The 18,724-nt window shown below is 37.6% G+C and overlaps 1 protein-coding gene across 1 annotated transcript in view; it reads right to left on the bottom strand.

The window, feature by feature from the left end:
• Nucleotides 1-18,724, bottom strand: part of PDE1C (phosphodiesterase 1C) — a 1,522,336-nt gene that overhangs the window by 271,027 nt on the left and 1,232,585 nt on the right. Inside the window, exon 9 of the mRNA XM_053715778.1 lies at nt 7,672-7,772. Coding sequence (XP_053571753.1) covers nt 7,672-7,772 — 101 coding nt within the window. The remainder of the gene's footprint in view (nt 1-7,671; nt 7,773-18,724) is intronic.

The following is an 18,724-nucleotide window of genomic DNA, read 5'->3' as shown; positions in this document are numbered from 1 at the left end:
CATTCTATTGGCTGATCGGAACAGCCAATAGAATGCGAGCTCAATCTGATTGGTTGATTGGATCAGCCAATCGGATTGAACTTGATTCTGATTGGCTGATTCCATCAGAATATTCCTACCTTAATTCCGATTGGCTGATAGAATCCTATCAGCCAATCGGAATTCGAGGGACGCCATCTTGGATGACGTCATTTAAAGGAACCGTCATTCGTCGTTCAGTCGTCAGCCAGAGTGGATGTTCCGCGTCTGAGGTCTTCAGGATGCTGCCGCTCCGCTCCGCTCCAGATGGATGTCGATAGAAGATGCCGCCTGGATGAAGACTTCAATCGGATGGAAGATCTCTTCTGCCCTGCTTGGATGAAGACTTCAATCGGATGGAAGACCTCTTCTGCCCCGCTTGGATGAAGACTTCTACCGGATCATGGACATCTTCAGCCCCCCGCTTGGGCTTGGATCAGGACATCGGAGGAGCTCTTCAGGACGGATCGGTGAACCTGGTATGGTGAAGATAAGGTAGGAAGATCTTCAGGGGCTTAGTGTTAGGTTTATTTAAGGGGGGTTTGGGTTAGATTAGGGGTATATTTGAGTGGTGGGTTGTAATGTTGGGGGGGGGGGTATTGTATGTTTTTTTTACAGGCAAAAGAGCTGAACTTCTTGGGGCATGCCCCGCAAAGGGCCCTGTTCAGGGCTGGTAAGGTAAAAGAGCTTTTAACTTTAGTAATTTAGAATAGGGTAGGGCATTTTTTATTTTGGGGGGCTTTGTTGTTTTATTAGGGGGCTTAGAGTAGGTGTAATTAGTTTAAAATTGTTGTAATATTTTTCTTATGTTTGTAAATATTTTTTTATTTTTTGTAACTTAGTTCTTTTTTATTTTTTGTACTTTAGTTAGTTTATTTCATTGTAGTTATTTGTAGGAATTGTATTTAATTTATTTATTGATAGTGTAGTGTTAGGTTTAATTGTAGGTAATTGTAGGTATTTTATTTAATTAATTTAATGATAGTATAGTGTTAGGTTTAATTCTAACTTAGGTTAGGATTTATTTTACAGGTAATTTTGTAATTATTTTAACTAGGTAACTATTAAATAGTTCTTAACTATTTAATAGCTATTGTACCTGGTTAAAATAATTACAAAGTTGCCTGTAAAATAAATATTAATCCTAAAATAGCTACAATGTAATTATAATTTATATTGTAGCTATATTAGGGTTTATTTTACAGGTAAGTATTTAGCTTTAAATAGGAATAATTTATTTAATAAGAGTTAATTAATTTCGTTAGATTAAAATTATATTTACCTTAGGGGGGTGTTAGTGTTAGGGTTAGACTTAGCTTTAGGGGTTAATACATTTATTAGAATAGCGGTGAGCTCCGGTCGGCAGATTAGGGGTTAATAATTGAAGTTAGGTGTCGGCGATGTTAGGGAGGGCAGATTAGGGGTTAATACTATTTATGATAGGGTTAGTGAGGCGGATAAGGGGTTAATAACTTTATTATAGTAGCGCTCAGGTCCGCTCGGCATATTAGGGGTTAATAAGTGTAGGCAGGTGGAGGCGACGTTGTGGGGGCAGATTAGGGGTTAATAAATATAATATAGGGGTCGGCGATGTTAGGGCAGCAGATTAGGGGTACATATGGATAATGTAAGTAGCGGCGGTTTACGGAGCGGCAGATTAGGGGTTAATAATAATATGCAGGGGTCAGCGATAGCGGGGGCAGCAGATTAGGGGTTAATAAGTGTAAGGTTAGGGGTGTTTAGACTCGGGGTACAAGTTAGAGTGTTAGGTGCAGACGTAGGAAGTGTTTCCGCATTGCAAACAATGGGGCTGCGTTAGGAGCTGAACGCGGCTTTTTTGCAGGTGTTAGTTTTTTTTTTCAGCTCAAACAGCCCCATTGTTTTCTATGGGGGAATCGTACACGAGCACGTTTTTGAGGCTGGCCGCTTGCGTAAGCAACTCTGGTATCGAGAGTTGAAGCTGCGTTAAAAATGCTCTACGCTCCTTTTTTGGAGCCTAACGCAGCCTTTATGTGGACTCTCAATACCAGAGTTATTTTTATGGTGCGGCCAGAAAAAAGCCGGCGTTAGCTACACGGTTCCTTACCGACAAAACTCTAAATCTAGGCCAGTGTGTTTTAGCTTTTAATAGGGTTTGTTCATTGTCACCGCTTCGGATACCCAGAGAAATTCTTCGTAACCCAAAGCACCTGAGGTCTGACTTTCTGGAATGATGAGCATGTAGAAAATGGCTTTCCACACTTGTCAATTTTTTGTCATTTTCAAGATCTTTTTTGGCTGATTTTAAAGTATTTAAAGAAACAAAACAAGCGTACTGAGAGTAACAACAATGGCACATATTTACATGACAGACAGGGAACATATAGGTTCTGTTGACCCTGTCAAAGGCCTTTTCTTCATCCAACAACAGGGAAACACATGGTTCACACAATCTTCGAAACTCAAAAAAGATATTCAGGAGTCACCTGGTATTGTCTGGATCTTGACATCCCAAAGTGAATCCTACTTGATCTGCATTGATCATGGTTGGTAAAATAGTATTAACACGGGAGGCTATCACCTCGGCATAGAGCTTAACATCAAGGTTAAGCAATGATATTGTTCTGTAGCTGGTACATTCAATGGGATTTTTCCCTGGTTTGGGAATGGTAATAATGTCCTCTTGTAGGAACTGCTGAGGGAATGATCCTTGTGATCTTGCCTTCTCGAAAACTCTTTGGAACTTCTTGTAGAATGTCTGAGAATCCATCTGGTCCAGGCAATTTAAAGGCTTTAAGTGTCTTAATAGGATCTTTAATGTAATCTGTGGATACTATATGTGATAGTGGGAAGGTTTAAGCGGGAAAGAAAATTATGGATATTGGTCTTGGTAGGCAGAGGTTGGGCATGGTCTTTATTTAGATTATACAGAGAGGAGTAGAATTCTTAGAAGGCATCACCTTTGTGGTAGTACAGTTCTTTCAGTCTTAGTAGCCTAGTAGTTATTCTTTCATTTCTAACTGTAAACTTTTTTGTCAGAGTTCAGTCCATTGGGCAAGGAGAGTAGTGGTTGGTGTGTCTTTGTGAGCTTTAGAAAATATGGAGAGTTGTACTTGCAATTGTGCTAGTGTCACTCCCATCTGTTTTTTCATTAGCAGTGGCTTTCAAAGAGGCCCATAGGGTGAAGTCATCTACTAGTCCATTGTCATTGATAGTGATACGCTCTTTGAGGTCTTTGAGGATTGAGGCAGTTATCTCTGGTTATGTAAATAACTTTGGGGAGAGACGCCATGATCGGGGGATCTGGGTTTCTAGCGGGGTACGCAAAGGATATGTACGGGGTCATGATCTGACCGGGGCAAGGGGGAATCTAAGTTCCGGATATATTGTCTAAAAGTTGTGGACTGTAGAATAAAAAGTCAATACGCGAATATAAATGTTGGACAGGATAAAAAAGGTATAGTCACGTGAAGTGGAGTTAAGAGCTCACCAAACATCAAAAAGATTGAATTGGGACATCAGTTGCTGGAATTTATGGGCCAGGTTTAGTGTCATCTTATCTGGTTTGCAATTAGTGGAGGATTCTTTGTCCAGGTTGGCGATCCCAGACTAGATTGAAATATCCAGTTATTAGCAGGTGGCCTTGGCTCAAAGTATCAAGTCATAGCAGGAATTTACGTACGGTCTAAATGTGATTCGTGTTTGTCATGAATACCTCATGATTTGTATGCTAAAGGTTTAATTTTCTTTAGCTTGTGTGCTAAAAACATTTGTTTTTTCAGAAGATATGTGTTTTCCCTTAGATAAGCCGGAACCATCATAAATAGTTTTTAAGATCCACAAGAGAGAAATGTATTGCCTATGGTCAGTTTATTGCCACAATGTTTCAGCACAGAGACTGATGGGAAACAGTGCCTCTATCCAGGCACTAACCTGAGGTCATTGACTGGACAACCAGCCTTGCAAATAAATATACTTTTTATGTCATAATGCTTCAGAACCATAAAGAATGCAAAATATTTGGTGTTTGGTATCAAAATATTCCTCACTAAGGCATTGCCTCTCTGTGTATATGAAATAGATATACATATAATTAGTTATATAATTTCAGCCAAAGATTCTGAGCTTTATGACATGTCATAAAAATAGAGGGGTGCATATTTTCCAAGAGTCCTCTAGAAAAAGGTATAAAATGTTGTGTCTAACAATACAAGTTGTTCATTCTACATGGGAGGCTGTTACAGCATGAGTGACCATCTTTTCTTGCCAATCTCACTAGGACATCTAAACTAGTAAAGAATTAGGTTCTGTTATTTCTCCTTTTTATTTTGAAATTGTTTGCTTGTGTATAATTCTATTTGTTATCATTGTTTTATTAATAATGCACTGTGCCTCATTTTTTGCATAATAAATAATTCCTTTATTAAGTTTTTGTATTTGTCTAATATTTGAACCACATTACTGAAAGAGACTGGGGGCATATTTATCAAGCTCCGTACGGAGCTTGAAGCCCCGTTTTTCTGGTGAGCCTTCAGGCTCCCCAGAAGCACAAGTTATGAAGCAACAGTCTAAAGACCATTGCTCCATAACCTGTCCGCCTGATCTGAAGCGGCAGACAGACATCACCGAAAATCAACCCGATCCAATACGATCGGGTTGATTGACACCCCCGATTGGCCGCGAATCTGCAGGGGGCAGCATTGCACCAGCAGTTCACAAGAACTGCTGGTGCAATGATAAATGACGACCGCATATGCTGTCGGCATTTATCGATGTGCGGCAGACATGATCCGCAATCTCGGATCATGTCCGCTCGCACATTAATAAATAGGCCCCTGGTAGTATTAGTACTCTGTTTTTAGATTTATTTTTTTTGGCTAAATTGTATTCTGGGGTTTAATTTGTTAGTCTGGGTTTTCCTCAAGATTTCCCATTTAATAAATATTAAGTGGTGGCAGCTTAGAGAAAGTTTAGTGTGGGTGGCATTTAAAGGAAGTTTGGGGCATTTTTTCTAGGAAAGTCTAGGAAAAGACTAGAGAGTGTTGTTAACCCTTTTGTATCAGCTTCTATGTGAATCTATTCATAGGAAATATTTTTTGGGGATTAAAATGGCCGCCCCTCGGAATTTTTGAGTATAGCATGCTGTTTATATTACAGGAATAAGTTTAGATTTTAGCTGGATTTTAGCGCTTTTTAACCAATGTGTTTCCTGCATAAAGACAATTTGGGCTCTGGTCTTATATAGAGATTGTAGGAAGATGCTGCGTTTTGTTGGGGAATTGAGTCCCCGCGCATTTTTGGAAATACAGGCGTGTTCCATTGAGAAGAAAGAAAGAAAAAAAAAAAGAATAGAGAAGAAAGAAGAAAAGGAGGGGAAATGAACAGAGTTATAGGTAAAGGTATGGATTTAAGATTACTAGGAGAGATATACCCAGTGGGAGGGTAAATTGGTCACAGAGTCAGGTCGTGGAGCAAGTTCTTTGGATTTGGTTAGAGGAGCTAGTGGGAGATTGTGGTACTTAATGGGTTTGAGGAGGGGGTACCCTGGGTTGGAGTGGTGGAGGAAAACAAAAGGGAGGAGTCAAATAGGAAGAAGTGTATAAAGTTATTAGCCTTCTACCATATCAGTTCTATATTTATCTTACCCCTCTTCACATATTTCTTAATAATATATCTTATGGAGGTAAATGATTCTACATCATATTAAGATAGATGGTGAACATTAGGTTATAACAGGTCATTCAACAAAAGCAAAATGAATTAAAGATATAACTAAGTTAAAGTATAAACATCCTAAGCAACCATATAGGAATCTGGATATGACTATTGAATTATCATTAGTTATCTGACGCATGTAATGTGCACACAGTGAGAAAAAAACAAAACAAAAAAAAACACAGAGAGGGGTGCAGAAAGGTATCGCCCTTCTACATTATCATTTCTAAAGGTATTTATCCTCTCTTCTCGAATTTCTTAATGACATATCCTGTGAAGGTAAAGGGTTATGCATCGTATCCATGGAAGTAGATTTCACTATGCTATAGGAGGCTATAAAATAATAAAAAATCTCAAGCTACATTAAAGACATATTGTTATTATCTACATAGCCTTATATAGGCGTGAGCATATTTATTCAATTTTTGAAGGTTGATCGGGGAAAAAAAAAAAGGGGAAACTTAATAAAAGTAAATCCAAAAGTGCAATAATAGAGTACTTTCATCTAGAGATAGCAAAAGAAAGATATTCGGCTAGATTACGAGTTTTTCATTTTGAGCTGTGCGGTGCTAACAAGCAGTTTTCACTCAACGCTCACTTACATGCAGCGCTGGTATTACGAATTTTTACAAACCCGTCGTTAAAAGACAAGAAATGAGCTTTGAGCAAAATTTTGCTCATTACCGCACTCCAATACCAGCGCTGCTTAAGTCAGCAGTGAGCTCATGCACAATTTCCCCATAGGAATCAACGGGAGAGCCGGCTGAGAAAAAGTCTAACACCTGCAAAAAAGCAGCGTAAAACTCAGTAACGCAGCCCCATTGATTCCTATGCGGAAATAAAAGTTATGTTTACACCTAACACACTAACATGAACCCTGAGTCTCAACAGCCCTAATTTTACACTTATTAACCCCTAATCTGCCCCCAACGGCGCCGCCACTATAATAAACATATTAACCCCTAAACAGCCGCACGCCTTCTAGGATTTTTTCTACCTAATTTCCGATTGGCTGATAGAATTCTATCAGCCAATCGGAATCTAAGGGACACCATCTTGGATGACGTCACTTAAAAGTACCTTCATTCGTCTTTAGTCGTCGGATGAAGAGGATGCTCCGCATCGGATGTCTTGAAGATGGACCCGCTCCGCGCCGGATGGATGAAGATAGAAGATGCCATCTGGATGAAGACTTCTGCCCGTCTGGAGGACTACTTTGCCCAGCTTTGATGAAGACTTCTCCCGGCATCGTTGAGAACTTCGGCCCGGCTTGGATGAAGACTTCTCCCGGTAAGTCGATCTTCAGGGAGTTAGTGTTAGGTTTTTTAAGGGTGTATTGGGTAGGTTTTATTTTTAGGTTAGGGTTTGGGCTTGCAAAAGAGCTAACTGCGCTTCATTCTCTTGGTACCTTTATTTAAAAAGCAAGAATGTAAGTTTAGATGCCGTCCCATTTTTGGTGAACAACCTGGGTTGTTCTTGCTGATTGGTGAATAAATTCACCCACCAATAAACAAGTGCTGTCCAGGGACTGAACCACAAATTGGCTGGCTCCTTAGCTTAGATGCCTTCTTTTTCAAATAAAGATAGCAAGAGATCGAAGACAATTTGATAATAGGAGTAAATTAGAAAGTTGCTTAAAATTGCATGCTCTATCTGAATCACGAAAGAAAAAAAAAATTGGGTTCAGTATCGCTTTAAGCACAATAAATCTATATTACATTTTATATTATATTCATATCCATTTAATTGTTTTATTTGCCTTTTTTTTAAAAAAAAAATTACTTTCTTTTAATAACAACAAAGGCCTGTAGAGATATTTGCAGGTAATACTACGCAGCAAAATGTGCAAAATAGACTATAAACCTTATTTTTGTTTTGCTCCTGGCACTCAAAGGGTTACCAAAATAATTTTTAAAATGTAAAAGTAATGATAAGATAAAAAAACTTTTATGTGCTTACCTTGTCTGAATATGAAAATTGTTTGTTGTGCCAGTATGTTCATAATCGTGAACTGCAGCAGCAAAAATCATTGCAAATATCTCCAATTCTGTCAACCAGTGCTGGAAAGTAATTAAGAATAAGGAAAACAATCAATCAGGCATGTCATTTTTTAACAGTATTTCCCATATAAGTATTTCATATCAATATTATACAGACACCAACTAAACAAGTCTTGCATGTAGATATTAGGTACATGTAAGTCATTTTAACCAATGCAATATTAATATCTTGCTATTATATTGGATTGCTAGGTATATACAGTTCTTATGAAAATTGGAAAACGTGACTTTCTACTATTTATATTAAAAGCTATTTTATTAAAAATATTGGGGGTTTGAATTACATCTGTATGAATGAGTGTAAAATATATGCTTTCTATTAAAAAAAAAAAAAAGATGTGACACCCTCAGGTAAAAAGACAAAAGGCTAGATTACAAATGGAGCGCAAACGTTTGCGTCTGAGCGATAAGGGGTTTATAGCGAGGGTTTGCGCTCATCGGGCTTACCACTCGTGTTGCGAGCTAGAATAATTACAGCAACTTCAGAGCTCTGGTGAACTGTTTCGTGAAGCATAAAAGTTGCACAAAACACACCAAAAATACATTACAAAGTATAGTTAAACTCACAATAACACCATGTAATACAAATTCTTCAAGAATAACATTGCACAAAAAGTCTCATTGATTTGGAGGTCTCAGGTGATAGAAAAAAAAAAAAAGGCAGACTAGAACATTGAGATACATACCTAGCCATGTATATGTGTATATATATATATATATATATATATATATATATACACTGTATGTGTGTGTGTGAGTGTGTACATATTTAATTCTAAATTTATATGTGTATATATGCTCTTACAGACATATATACACATATAAACACATAAATACATGTGTATATATATATATATATATATATATATATATATATATATATATATATATATATATATATACATACATACATACAGTATGTGTGTGTGTATATATATATATATATATATATATACATACATACATACAGTATGTGTGTGCATTGGAGCCCTTTGTAGTTAAGTAGATGAAAACATGTAAAACCGTATTTATGCAATATTCATATTTAATAAAGGTTTTAACTATGTATTTACTGTAAATATTTGACATTCCAATTTTCTGCACATAGCACAATATATTCTATGTATTTCTAAATAGATATTCCTATAGATATCTGTATATACTGTATCTATATCTAACTACAATATATATATATATATATATATATATATATATATATATATATATATATATATATATATATATACAGGGAGTGCAGAATTATTAGAAGTTGTCTTTTTGAGGATTAATTTTATTATTGAACAACAACCATGTTCTCAATGAACCCAAAAAACTCATTAATATCAAAGCTGAATAGTTTTGGAAGTAGTTTTTAGTTTGTTTTTAGTTTTAGCTATTTTAGGGGGATATCTGTGTGTGCAGGTGACTATTACTGTGCATAATTATTAGGCAACTTAACAAAAAACAAATATATACCCATTTCAATTATTTATTTTTACCAGTGAAACCAATATAACATCTCAACATTCACAAATATACATTTCTGACATTCAAAAACAAAACAAAAACAAATCAGTGACCAATATAGCCACATTTCTTTGCAAGGACACTCAAAAGCCTGCTATCCATGGATTCTGTCAGTGTTTTGATCTGTTCACCATCAACATTGCGTGCAGCAGCAACCACAGCCTCCCAGACACTGTTCAGAGAGGTGTACTGTTTTCCCTCCTTGTAAATCTCACATTTGATGATGGACCACAGGTTCTCAATGGGGTTCAGATCAGGTGAACAAGGAGGCCATGTCATTAGATTTTCTTCTTTTATACCCTTTCTTGCCAGCCACGCTGTAGAGTACTTGGACGCGTGTGATGGAGCATTGTCCTGCATGAAAATCATGTTTTTCTTGAAGGATGCAGACTTCTTCCTGTACCACTGCTTGAAGAAGGTGTCTTCCAGAAACTGTCAGTAGGACTGGGAGTTGAGCTTGACTCCATCCTCAACCCGAAAAGGCCCCACAAGCTCATCTTTGATGATACCAGCCCAAACCAGTACTCCACCTCCACCTTGCTGGCGTCTGAGTCGGACTGGAGCTCTCTGCCCTTTACCAATCCAGCCACGGGCCCATCCATCTGGCCTATCAAGACTCACTCTCATTTCATCAGTCCATAAAACCTTAGAAAAATCAGTCTTGAGATATTTCTTGGCCCAGTCTTGATGTTTCAGCTTGTGTGTCTTGTTCAGTGGTGGTCGTCTTTCAGCCTTTCTTACCTTGGCCATGTCTCTGAGTATTGCACACCTTGTGCTTTTGGGCACTCCAGTGATGTTGCAGATCTGAAATATGGCCAAACTGGTGGCAAGTGGCATCTTGGCAGCTGCACGCTTGACTTTTCTCAGTTCATGGGCAGTTATTTTGCGCCTTGGTTTTTCCACACGCTTCTTGCGACCCTGTTGACTATTTTGAATGAAACGCTTGATTGTTCGATGATCACGCTTCAGAAGCTTTGCAATTTTAAGAGTGCTGCATCCCTCTGCAAGATATCTCACTATTTTTTACTTTTCTGAGCCTGTCAAGTCCTTCTTTTGACCCATTTTGCCAAAGGAAAGGAAGTTACCTAATAATTATGCACACCTGATATAGGGTGTTGATGTCATTAGACCATACCCCTTCTCATTACAGAGATGCACATCACCTAATATGCTTAATTGGTAGTAGGCTTTCGAGCCTATACAGCTTGGAGTAAGACAACATGCATAAAGAGGATGATGTGGTCAAAATACTCATTTGCCTAATAATTCTGCACTCCCTGTATATTGTACCAAAAAACGTTAGATATATGTAGAAATATTTATTAATGAATGAATAGAACATATTCCTGTATGTGCGGAACATTGAAATATTCATATTTTCATGTTGGGTTAGTGCAAATGAGTATATGACATCGTGATTGTGTGAGAGTGGGGTGTTAGTTTTTTTTTCCACATGTTTTTTTACATGTTTTCATCTACTTAACTGCAAAGGGCTCCGATGTATATATATATATATATATATATATATATATATATATATATATATATATATATATATATATATATATATATATATATATATATATATATATATATATATATATATATATATATATATATATATATATATATAGCCAACAATATTTAAAAGTCCAGCACTTTTTAACTTTATCTCTCTTGGAATGAGAGTTTGGAAGTTTGAATTAAATTTTTCCAGCTTTTCCACATTTGTGCACGCACACTGAGGAGGCCTGCCACCCTCCTATATACAACTCCACAGGAACAAACGATAGCGTCAGCACAGTACTTAAAAGAACACTTCTTTTATTATAACATCAGGATAAAATACAGCAACGTTTTGAGTCGCTTGGACCCTTAATCATGCTACAGATTAAGGTTAGACACCTCCCTTATATACCACCTGCAATCAAAATGGCTTAATTGGCTATCTATGTTGGGCTACAGAAAAGTTATGTTAGTACCCCCTACCGGTCAGGTTTAAGGTAATGTCATTTCTTTCACAGCAATTCTTTGTGCAATATTTATTTTAACATAACATACTCCTTCTTACCGTTCTATTTTACACTTTAGTACCATACAGTGTGGAACATAGCTTCAGCATACAATAATAATATATAAATATACTAAATATAAAACAATCATAAAAACAAATGGAGATCATAATCCCTATTCAACCCATTCGGATATAAAGTTTTTAGGTATTGCATCCACCATACTTCCCTCTTTTTAAGCAGCAGCTCTCTATTGCCACCTCTCCTTTGTTTAGGGATGTGGTCAATCACCTGAAACCTCAACTGACTTACAGCATGTCCTACTGCTATAAAGTGTGATGAAACTGGTAGTGTCATGTCCTTACATCTTATGGATGATTTATGTGCACTTATCCTGCCCTTTATGGGGTTAATTGTCTCCCCTACATAGCCATGCCCACATGGGCATTTCAAAATATAGACTACATAACCTGTATAACAGGTGTAGAGACCATTCATTTCTCTTTTCTTATTATCATTAATTTGGGCAACATATTTCCTTGCTCAGTGCAATTCAATGATAAAGGGGAAATATGTTGCCCAAATTAATGATAATAAAAAAGAGAAATTAATGGTCTCTACACCTGTGATACAGGTTATATAGTCTATATTTTGAAATGCCCATGTGGGCGGTGCTATGTAGGAGAGACAATTAACCCCATAAAAGACAGGATAAGTGCACATAAATCATCCATAAGATGTAAGGACATGACACTACCAGTTTCATCACACTTTATAGCAGTAGGACATGCTGTAAGTCAGTTGAGGTTTCAGGTGATTGACCGCATCCCTAAACAAAGGAGAGGTGGCAATAGAGAGCTGCTGCTTAAAAAGAGGGAAGTATGGTGGATACAACACCTGAAAACTTTATATCCGAATGGGTTGAATAAGGATTATGATCTCCATTTGTTTTTATGATTGTTTTATATTTAGTATATTTATATATTATTATTGTATGCTGAAGCTATGTTCCACACTGTATGGTACTAAAGTGTAAAATAGAACGGTAAGAAGGAGTATGTTATGTTAAAAGAAATATTGCACAAAGAATTGCTGTGAAAGAAATTACATTACCTTAAACCTGACCGGTAGGGGGTACGAACATAACTTTTCTGTAGCCCAAAATAGATAGCCAATTAAGCCATTTTGATTGCAGGTGGTATATAAGGGAGGTGTCTAACCTTAATCTGTAGCATGACTAAGGGTCCAAGCGACTCGAAACGTTGCTGTATTTTATCCTGATGTTGTTATAATAAAAGAAGTGTTCTTTTAAGTATTGTGCTGACGCTATTGTTTGTTCCTGTGGAGTTATATATATATTTACAAATGTATGTTTACCTACATATTGACAGAGTAAAGCTATCAACTTGACAAATATTTGAACAAGCTAAGCATATCATACTACCACATTTAAAGGTTTCCTTTTTTAGATAACCAATTAGCAGATCTGTTAGGGTTATGATTTTTAACTAAACGGTGGACAGGGTTTGCGCCAGAGTTCTGGACTTTTTTGGTACAAATTTAATCTTTTTAATATGTTGTTTTTAAAGTGTCATCAGCAGACAAAATATGAAGATTTTTTTTAAAATTTTTTAACTATATCCTCATATTGTTGAAAATACAATAGCTTCATCAAAGTTTTTCTGTCTTGTATTTTTTTATTATTATTATTATTTCCCTATGTATTTTGACTGTGTTTCTGCATTCTTCTATTCTTTGAAACTTGTATCTTCTTTTGATTAGTCTATCCCTAAGTTCAATAGGCTGTTGTTCATAGACATCATCTGACTTTCGGCTAGATTACAAGTCTTGCGTTAGAGTTAAAAAGCAGCTTTGAGAGGTCCCAACGCTGCTTTTTTAACGCCCGCTGGTATTACGAGTCTGGCAGGTACAGGTGTACCGCTCACTTTTTCTCCGCGACTTGAGCATACCGCAAATCCACTTACGTCAATTGCGTATCCTATCTTTTTAATGGGATTTTCCTAACGCCGGTATTACGAGTCTTGGAGAAAGTGAGCGGTACAGCCTCTCCTGTCAAGACTGATACCGCATTTAAAAGTCAGTAGTTAAGAGTTTTATGGGCTAACGCCGTAACATAAAACTCTTAACTAAAGTGCTAAAACGTAGTAACACCCATAAACTACCTATTAACCCCTAAACCGAGCCCCCCCACATAGTAAACAGTTAACTAAAGTTTTTAACCCCTAATCTGCCGACCAGACATCGCTGCCACTTTTTATTAAATATATTAACCCCTAAACCGCCGCACTCCTGCCTCGCAAACACTAGTTACATTTTATTAACCCCTAATCTGCCATCCCTAACATCGTCGACACCTGCCTACATTTATTAACCAATAATCTGCCACCCCCAACGTCGCCGCCACTATATTAAATGTATTACCCCTAAACCTAAGTCTAAACCTAACCCTAACACCCCCCTAACAAATATAATTTAAATAAAACCAAATAAAATTACTACAATTAAATAAATTATTCCTATTTAAAACTAAATACTTACCTATAAAATAAACCCTTAGCTAGCTACAATATAACTAATAGTTACATTTGTATCTATCTTAGGATTTATTTTTATTTTACAGGCTACTTTGTATTTATTTTAACTAGGTAGAATAGTTATTATCAGCCAATAGGATTTTTCCTACCTTTATTCTGATTGGCTGATAGAATCCTATTAGCCAATCGGAATTCAAGGGACGCCATTTTGGATGATGTCATTTAAAGGAACCTTCATTCGTCGGGAGTCGTCGGAAGAAGAGGATGCTCAGCGTCGGCTGGCTTGAAGATGGACCCGCTCCGGATGAAGATAGAAGATGCCGCCTGGATGAAGACTTCTGCCCATCTGGAGCTCCTCTTCTGCCCCGATCGGATGAAGACTTCTGCCCCTCTGGAGGACCACTTGTGCCCGGCTGGGTGAAGACGTCTCAAGGTAGGGTGATCTTCAAGGGGTTAGTGTTAGGTTTTATTAAGGGGGTATTGGGTGGGTTTTAGAGTAGGGTTGGGTGTGTGGGTGGTGGGTTTTAATGCTGGGGGGGGTATTGTATTTTTTTTTTACAGGTAAAAGAGCTGATTACTTTGGGGCAATGCCCGCAAAAAGCCCTTTTAAGGGCTATTTGTAATTTAGTGTAGGGTAGGGCTTTTTTATTTTGGGGGGGGGGGTTATTTTATTAGGGGGATTAGATTAGGTGTAATTAGTTTAAAATTCTTGTAATTATTTTATTATTTTCTGTAATTTAGTGTTTTTTTCTGTACTTTAGTTTATTTAATTGTAGTTAGTTTAGGTAATTTATTTAATTATAGTGTAGTGTTAGGTGTAATTGTAACTTAGGTTAGGATTTATTTTACAGGTATATTTGTATTTATTTTAACTAGTTAATAACTATTTAATAACTATTCTACCTAGTTAAAATAAATACAAAGTTGCCTGTAAAATAAAAATAAATCCTAAAATAGATACAAATGTAACTAATAGTTATATTGTAGCTAGCTTAGGGTTTATTTTATCGGTAAGTATTTAGTTTTAAATAGTTAATGATAGTAATTTTATTTAGATGTATTTAAATTATATTTAAATTAGGGGGTGTTAGGGTTAGACTTAGATTTAGGGGTTAATAACTTTAATATGTTGGCGGCGGCAGATTAGGAGTTAATAAGTGTAGTTAGGTGGCGACATAGGGGGCAGCAGAGTAGGGGTTAATAAATAAAAAGTAGGTGTCGGTGATGTTGGGGGCAGCAGATTAGGGGCTCATAGGGATAATGTAGGTGGGGGCGGTGTCCGGAGCGGCAGATTAGGGATTAATAATATAATGCAGGTGTCGGCGATGTCGGGGGCGGCAGATTAGGGGTTAATAATAAGTATAAGATTAGGGGTGTTTATACTTGGGGTTCATGTTAGGGTGTTAGGTGTAGACATAAAATGTATTTTCACATAGGAATCAATGGGGCTGCGTTAGAAGCTGAACGCTGCTTTTTTGCAGGTGTTTGTTTTTTTTCAGCCGTCTCTGCCCCATTGATTCCTATGGGGAAATCGTGCACGAGCATGTTCAGCCAGGTCACCGCTGACTTAAGCAGCGCTGGTATTGAGGTGAGATGTGGAGCTAAATTCTGCTCTACAATCACCTTTTTGCGGCTAACGCAGGGTTTAAAAAACCTGTAATACCAGTGTTGTCTTAAGTGAGCGGTGAGAAAAAAATGCTCGTTAGCACCGCACCCTTGTTACCGCAAAACTCGTAATCTAGGTGTTTGTGTTTCTTCTGAGTTTCAAAAATTGTGATTTAGGGATAGACTGAACAAGATGATGAGGGATTTTGCATGCAGTATGATGTTGCCAGCTGTAGGTTTTCTAAAAATATTAGTGACAATATTATTGTCAATAATCTGAAGAGTAAGATCTAAATAATTCACCTGCTCTCCACTGAATTTGCCAGTGAATTTTAGATCCAGTTCATTATGATTACAAAAGGTCAAAAATTAAAAAAAAATTGATTATCATTCAGTGGCTTCTTAAAAATGAAAAGCAGGTCATCTATATAACGCACAAAAAGGGCTAGGTCCTCACACCAAGTATTATCGACGGTATATATGTATACTTGCTGCCACCAAGCCACAAAAATGTTAGCAAATGTTGCTGCAAATTTTGCGCCCATCGCAGTGCCGCATATTTGAAGAAAATATCCGTTGTTAAACATAAAATAATTATGTGACAACAGAGTACCTCACAAATATACTGAATTTTAACTTTTTCCAAAGAAGAATCTCTTTGCATAAAGAATTCTACAGCCATTATACCTAGGTTTTGAGGGATGGAGGTGTAAAGGGATGTTATATCAATTACCATCCAAGAATAACCAGGTTGCCATACTATCTGCTCTAAAGAGAGCAGCAAATGTGAGGTGTCCTGAAGGTAGCTCAACTGTGATTTGGCATATGGCTGGAGAATAGAGTCCAACCAGTCCACTAATGGCTCAAATAATGAACCAATGACAGCCACAATCGGTCTACCTGGAAGACACCTCACATTGTTGTGATTTTTGGTACATGATAAAAGATGGGGCAAATTGGATTATCTGGAACTAATATATTCATATCCTCATCTCTAAAAAACACCAAGTGAGATCCCATCCACTACTAATTTTCTCAAATCATTCCTAAAGAGCTTAGTTGGATTATTTTGAAGTTTCCTATAAACCCCTTCAGGTAGACTGATAGTATAACAACCTGGTTATTCTTGGATGGTAATTTATATAACATCCATTTACACCTCCATTATTATTATTATTCCTTATTTATAAAGCGCTGACAGATTTTGCAACGCTGCCATGGGTACAAGGATAAAAACTCGTTTTTTAAGGATTTTTGAAGCTATCAGGAGCAGTGATATGGGGCAGTAGTTTGCAGGAGAGTTAGGGTCATGGGAGGGTTTTTGAGGATGGTGGTGATCTTTGCATGTTTGAAGAAGGCAAGGAATGAGCCAGTAGAAAGGGATAGGTTGAATATGTGGGTAACAGCTGGAGTGAGGGTGGGAGACAGAGAAGGTATTAGATGTGAAGGAAAAGGGTCAAGTGGGCAGGTAGTGTGGTGTGAGGAAGACAATAGGGAAGCCACTTCACTCTCAGTGGTTGGGAGGAGGGTGCAGAGAGTGGCAGAGGGGGTGACTGGGAGCAAAGTTGGGAGAATGCAGGCATGTGTCGGGATGTTTCTTCGGATGGTGTTTTATTGAAAAAATAGTCAGGCAGGTCTTGAGCACTGAACGCAGATGAGGGGGGTGGTGCAGGTGGGTAGAGGAGAGAGTTAAAAATGGAGAAGAGACTTTTAGGGTTTGAGGAGTGAGTGGATATAAGAGAAGAGAAGTAGGTTTGCTTAGCTAAGTGAAGGGCAGAGGTGTAAGAGTACAGGATAAACTTATAGAGCATGAAATCAGAATCAGAGTGGGATATCCTCCAGGCACGTTCAGCAGTGTGGGAGCATTTTTGTAGGTGGAGTGTTTGCTGGGAGTGCCAGGGCTGGTGCTGACAACGTGGGGCTTTGCGAAGATGGGGCGGAGCGAAAGTGTCAAGTGCTGAGGAGAGAGTATTGTAGTGGGTTATAGCAAGGTCAGGGGAGGATATCGTGGAAGTGTGGTGGAGGTGTATTTGAATAAGGTTGGAGAGTTTGGGAGGGTCTACAGTGTGCAGATTTCTACAGTTGCGGGGACGCTGGGGGGGAAGTAGGTTTAGCCTGTATATTAAGATTAAAAGTGAGCAGATGGTGGTCTGAGATGGGAAATGGGCGACAGGCAACATCAGGGAGAGAGCAGAGATAGGAATACCAAATCAATAGAGTGTCCATCCCGGTGGGTAGGGAATAGGGTAGATTGTGAGAGGCCGAAGGAGTGAATGAACAAGAGAAGTTTAAAGGCAGCAGGGGCAGATGGGTTGTCAATGGGGATGTTGAAGTCGCCCAGAATTAGAGTAGGTGTATTTGTAGAGAGAAAGTATGGAAGCCAGGCAGCAAAGTTGTCAAGGAATTGGGAGGTTGATCCAGGAGGGGGGGGGGCAATAGATAAAATATAACATCCCTTTACACCTCCATCCCTCAAAACCTATGTATAATGGCTATAGAATTCTTTATGCAAAGAGATTCTTCTTTGGAAAAAGTTAAAATTCAGTATATTTGTGAGGTACTCAGATTTCTGTTGTCACATCATTTTTTTATGTTTAACAACGAATATTTTCTTCAAATATGTGGCACTGCGATGGGCACAAAATTTGCACCATTGTTTGCTAACATTTTTGTGGCTTGGTGGGAGCAACTATACATCTATACAGTCGATAATCCTTGGTGTGAGGACATAGCCCTTTTTGTGCGTTATATAGATGACCTGCTCTTCATTTTTAAGAAGCCACTGAATGATAATCTATTTTTTTAATTTTTGACCATTTGTAATCATAATGAACTGGATCTAAAATTCTCTGGCGAATTCAGTGAAGAGCAGGTGAACTATTTAGATCTTACCCTTCAGATTATTGACAATAATATTGTCAATAAAACCTTTAGAAAACCTACAGCTGGCAACACCATACTGCATGCGAAATTCCAACATGCTCATCATCTTGTTCAGTCTATCCCTAAATCACAATTTTTGAGACTGAGAAGAAACACAGTCAGATGATGTCTATGAACAACAGCCTATTGAACTTAGGGATAGACTGATCAAAAAAGGATAAAGTTTCAAAGACTAGAAAAATGCAGAAACACAGTCAAAATACATAGGGAAATAATAATAAATAAAAAAAAACAGAATAACAGAATAACTTTGATGAAGCTATTGTATTTTCAACTGAATTTAGCCAACAATATGAGTATATAGTTAAAA

This window comes from Bombina bombina, chromosome 5 (assembly GCF_027579735.1).
Source record: "Bombina bombina isolate aBomBom1 chromosome 5, aBomBom1.pri, whole genome shotgun sequence".
NCBI classification, from domain to species: domain Eukaryota; kingdom Metazoa; phylum Chordata; class Amphibia; order Anura; family Bombinatoridae; genus Bombina; species Bombina bombina.
The sequence above is the reverse complement of the archived record's forward strand: the minus strand, read 5'-3'. Positions and strand labels throughout refer to the sequence as shown.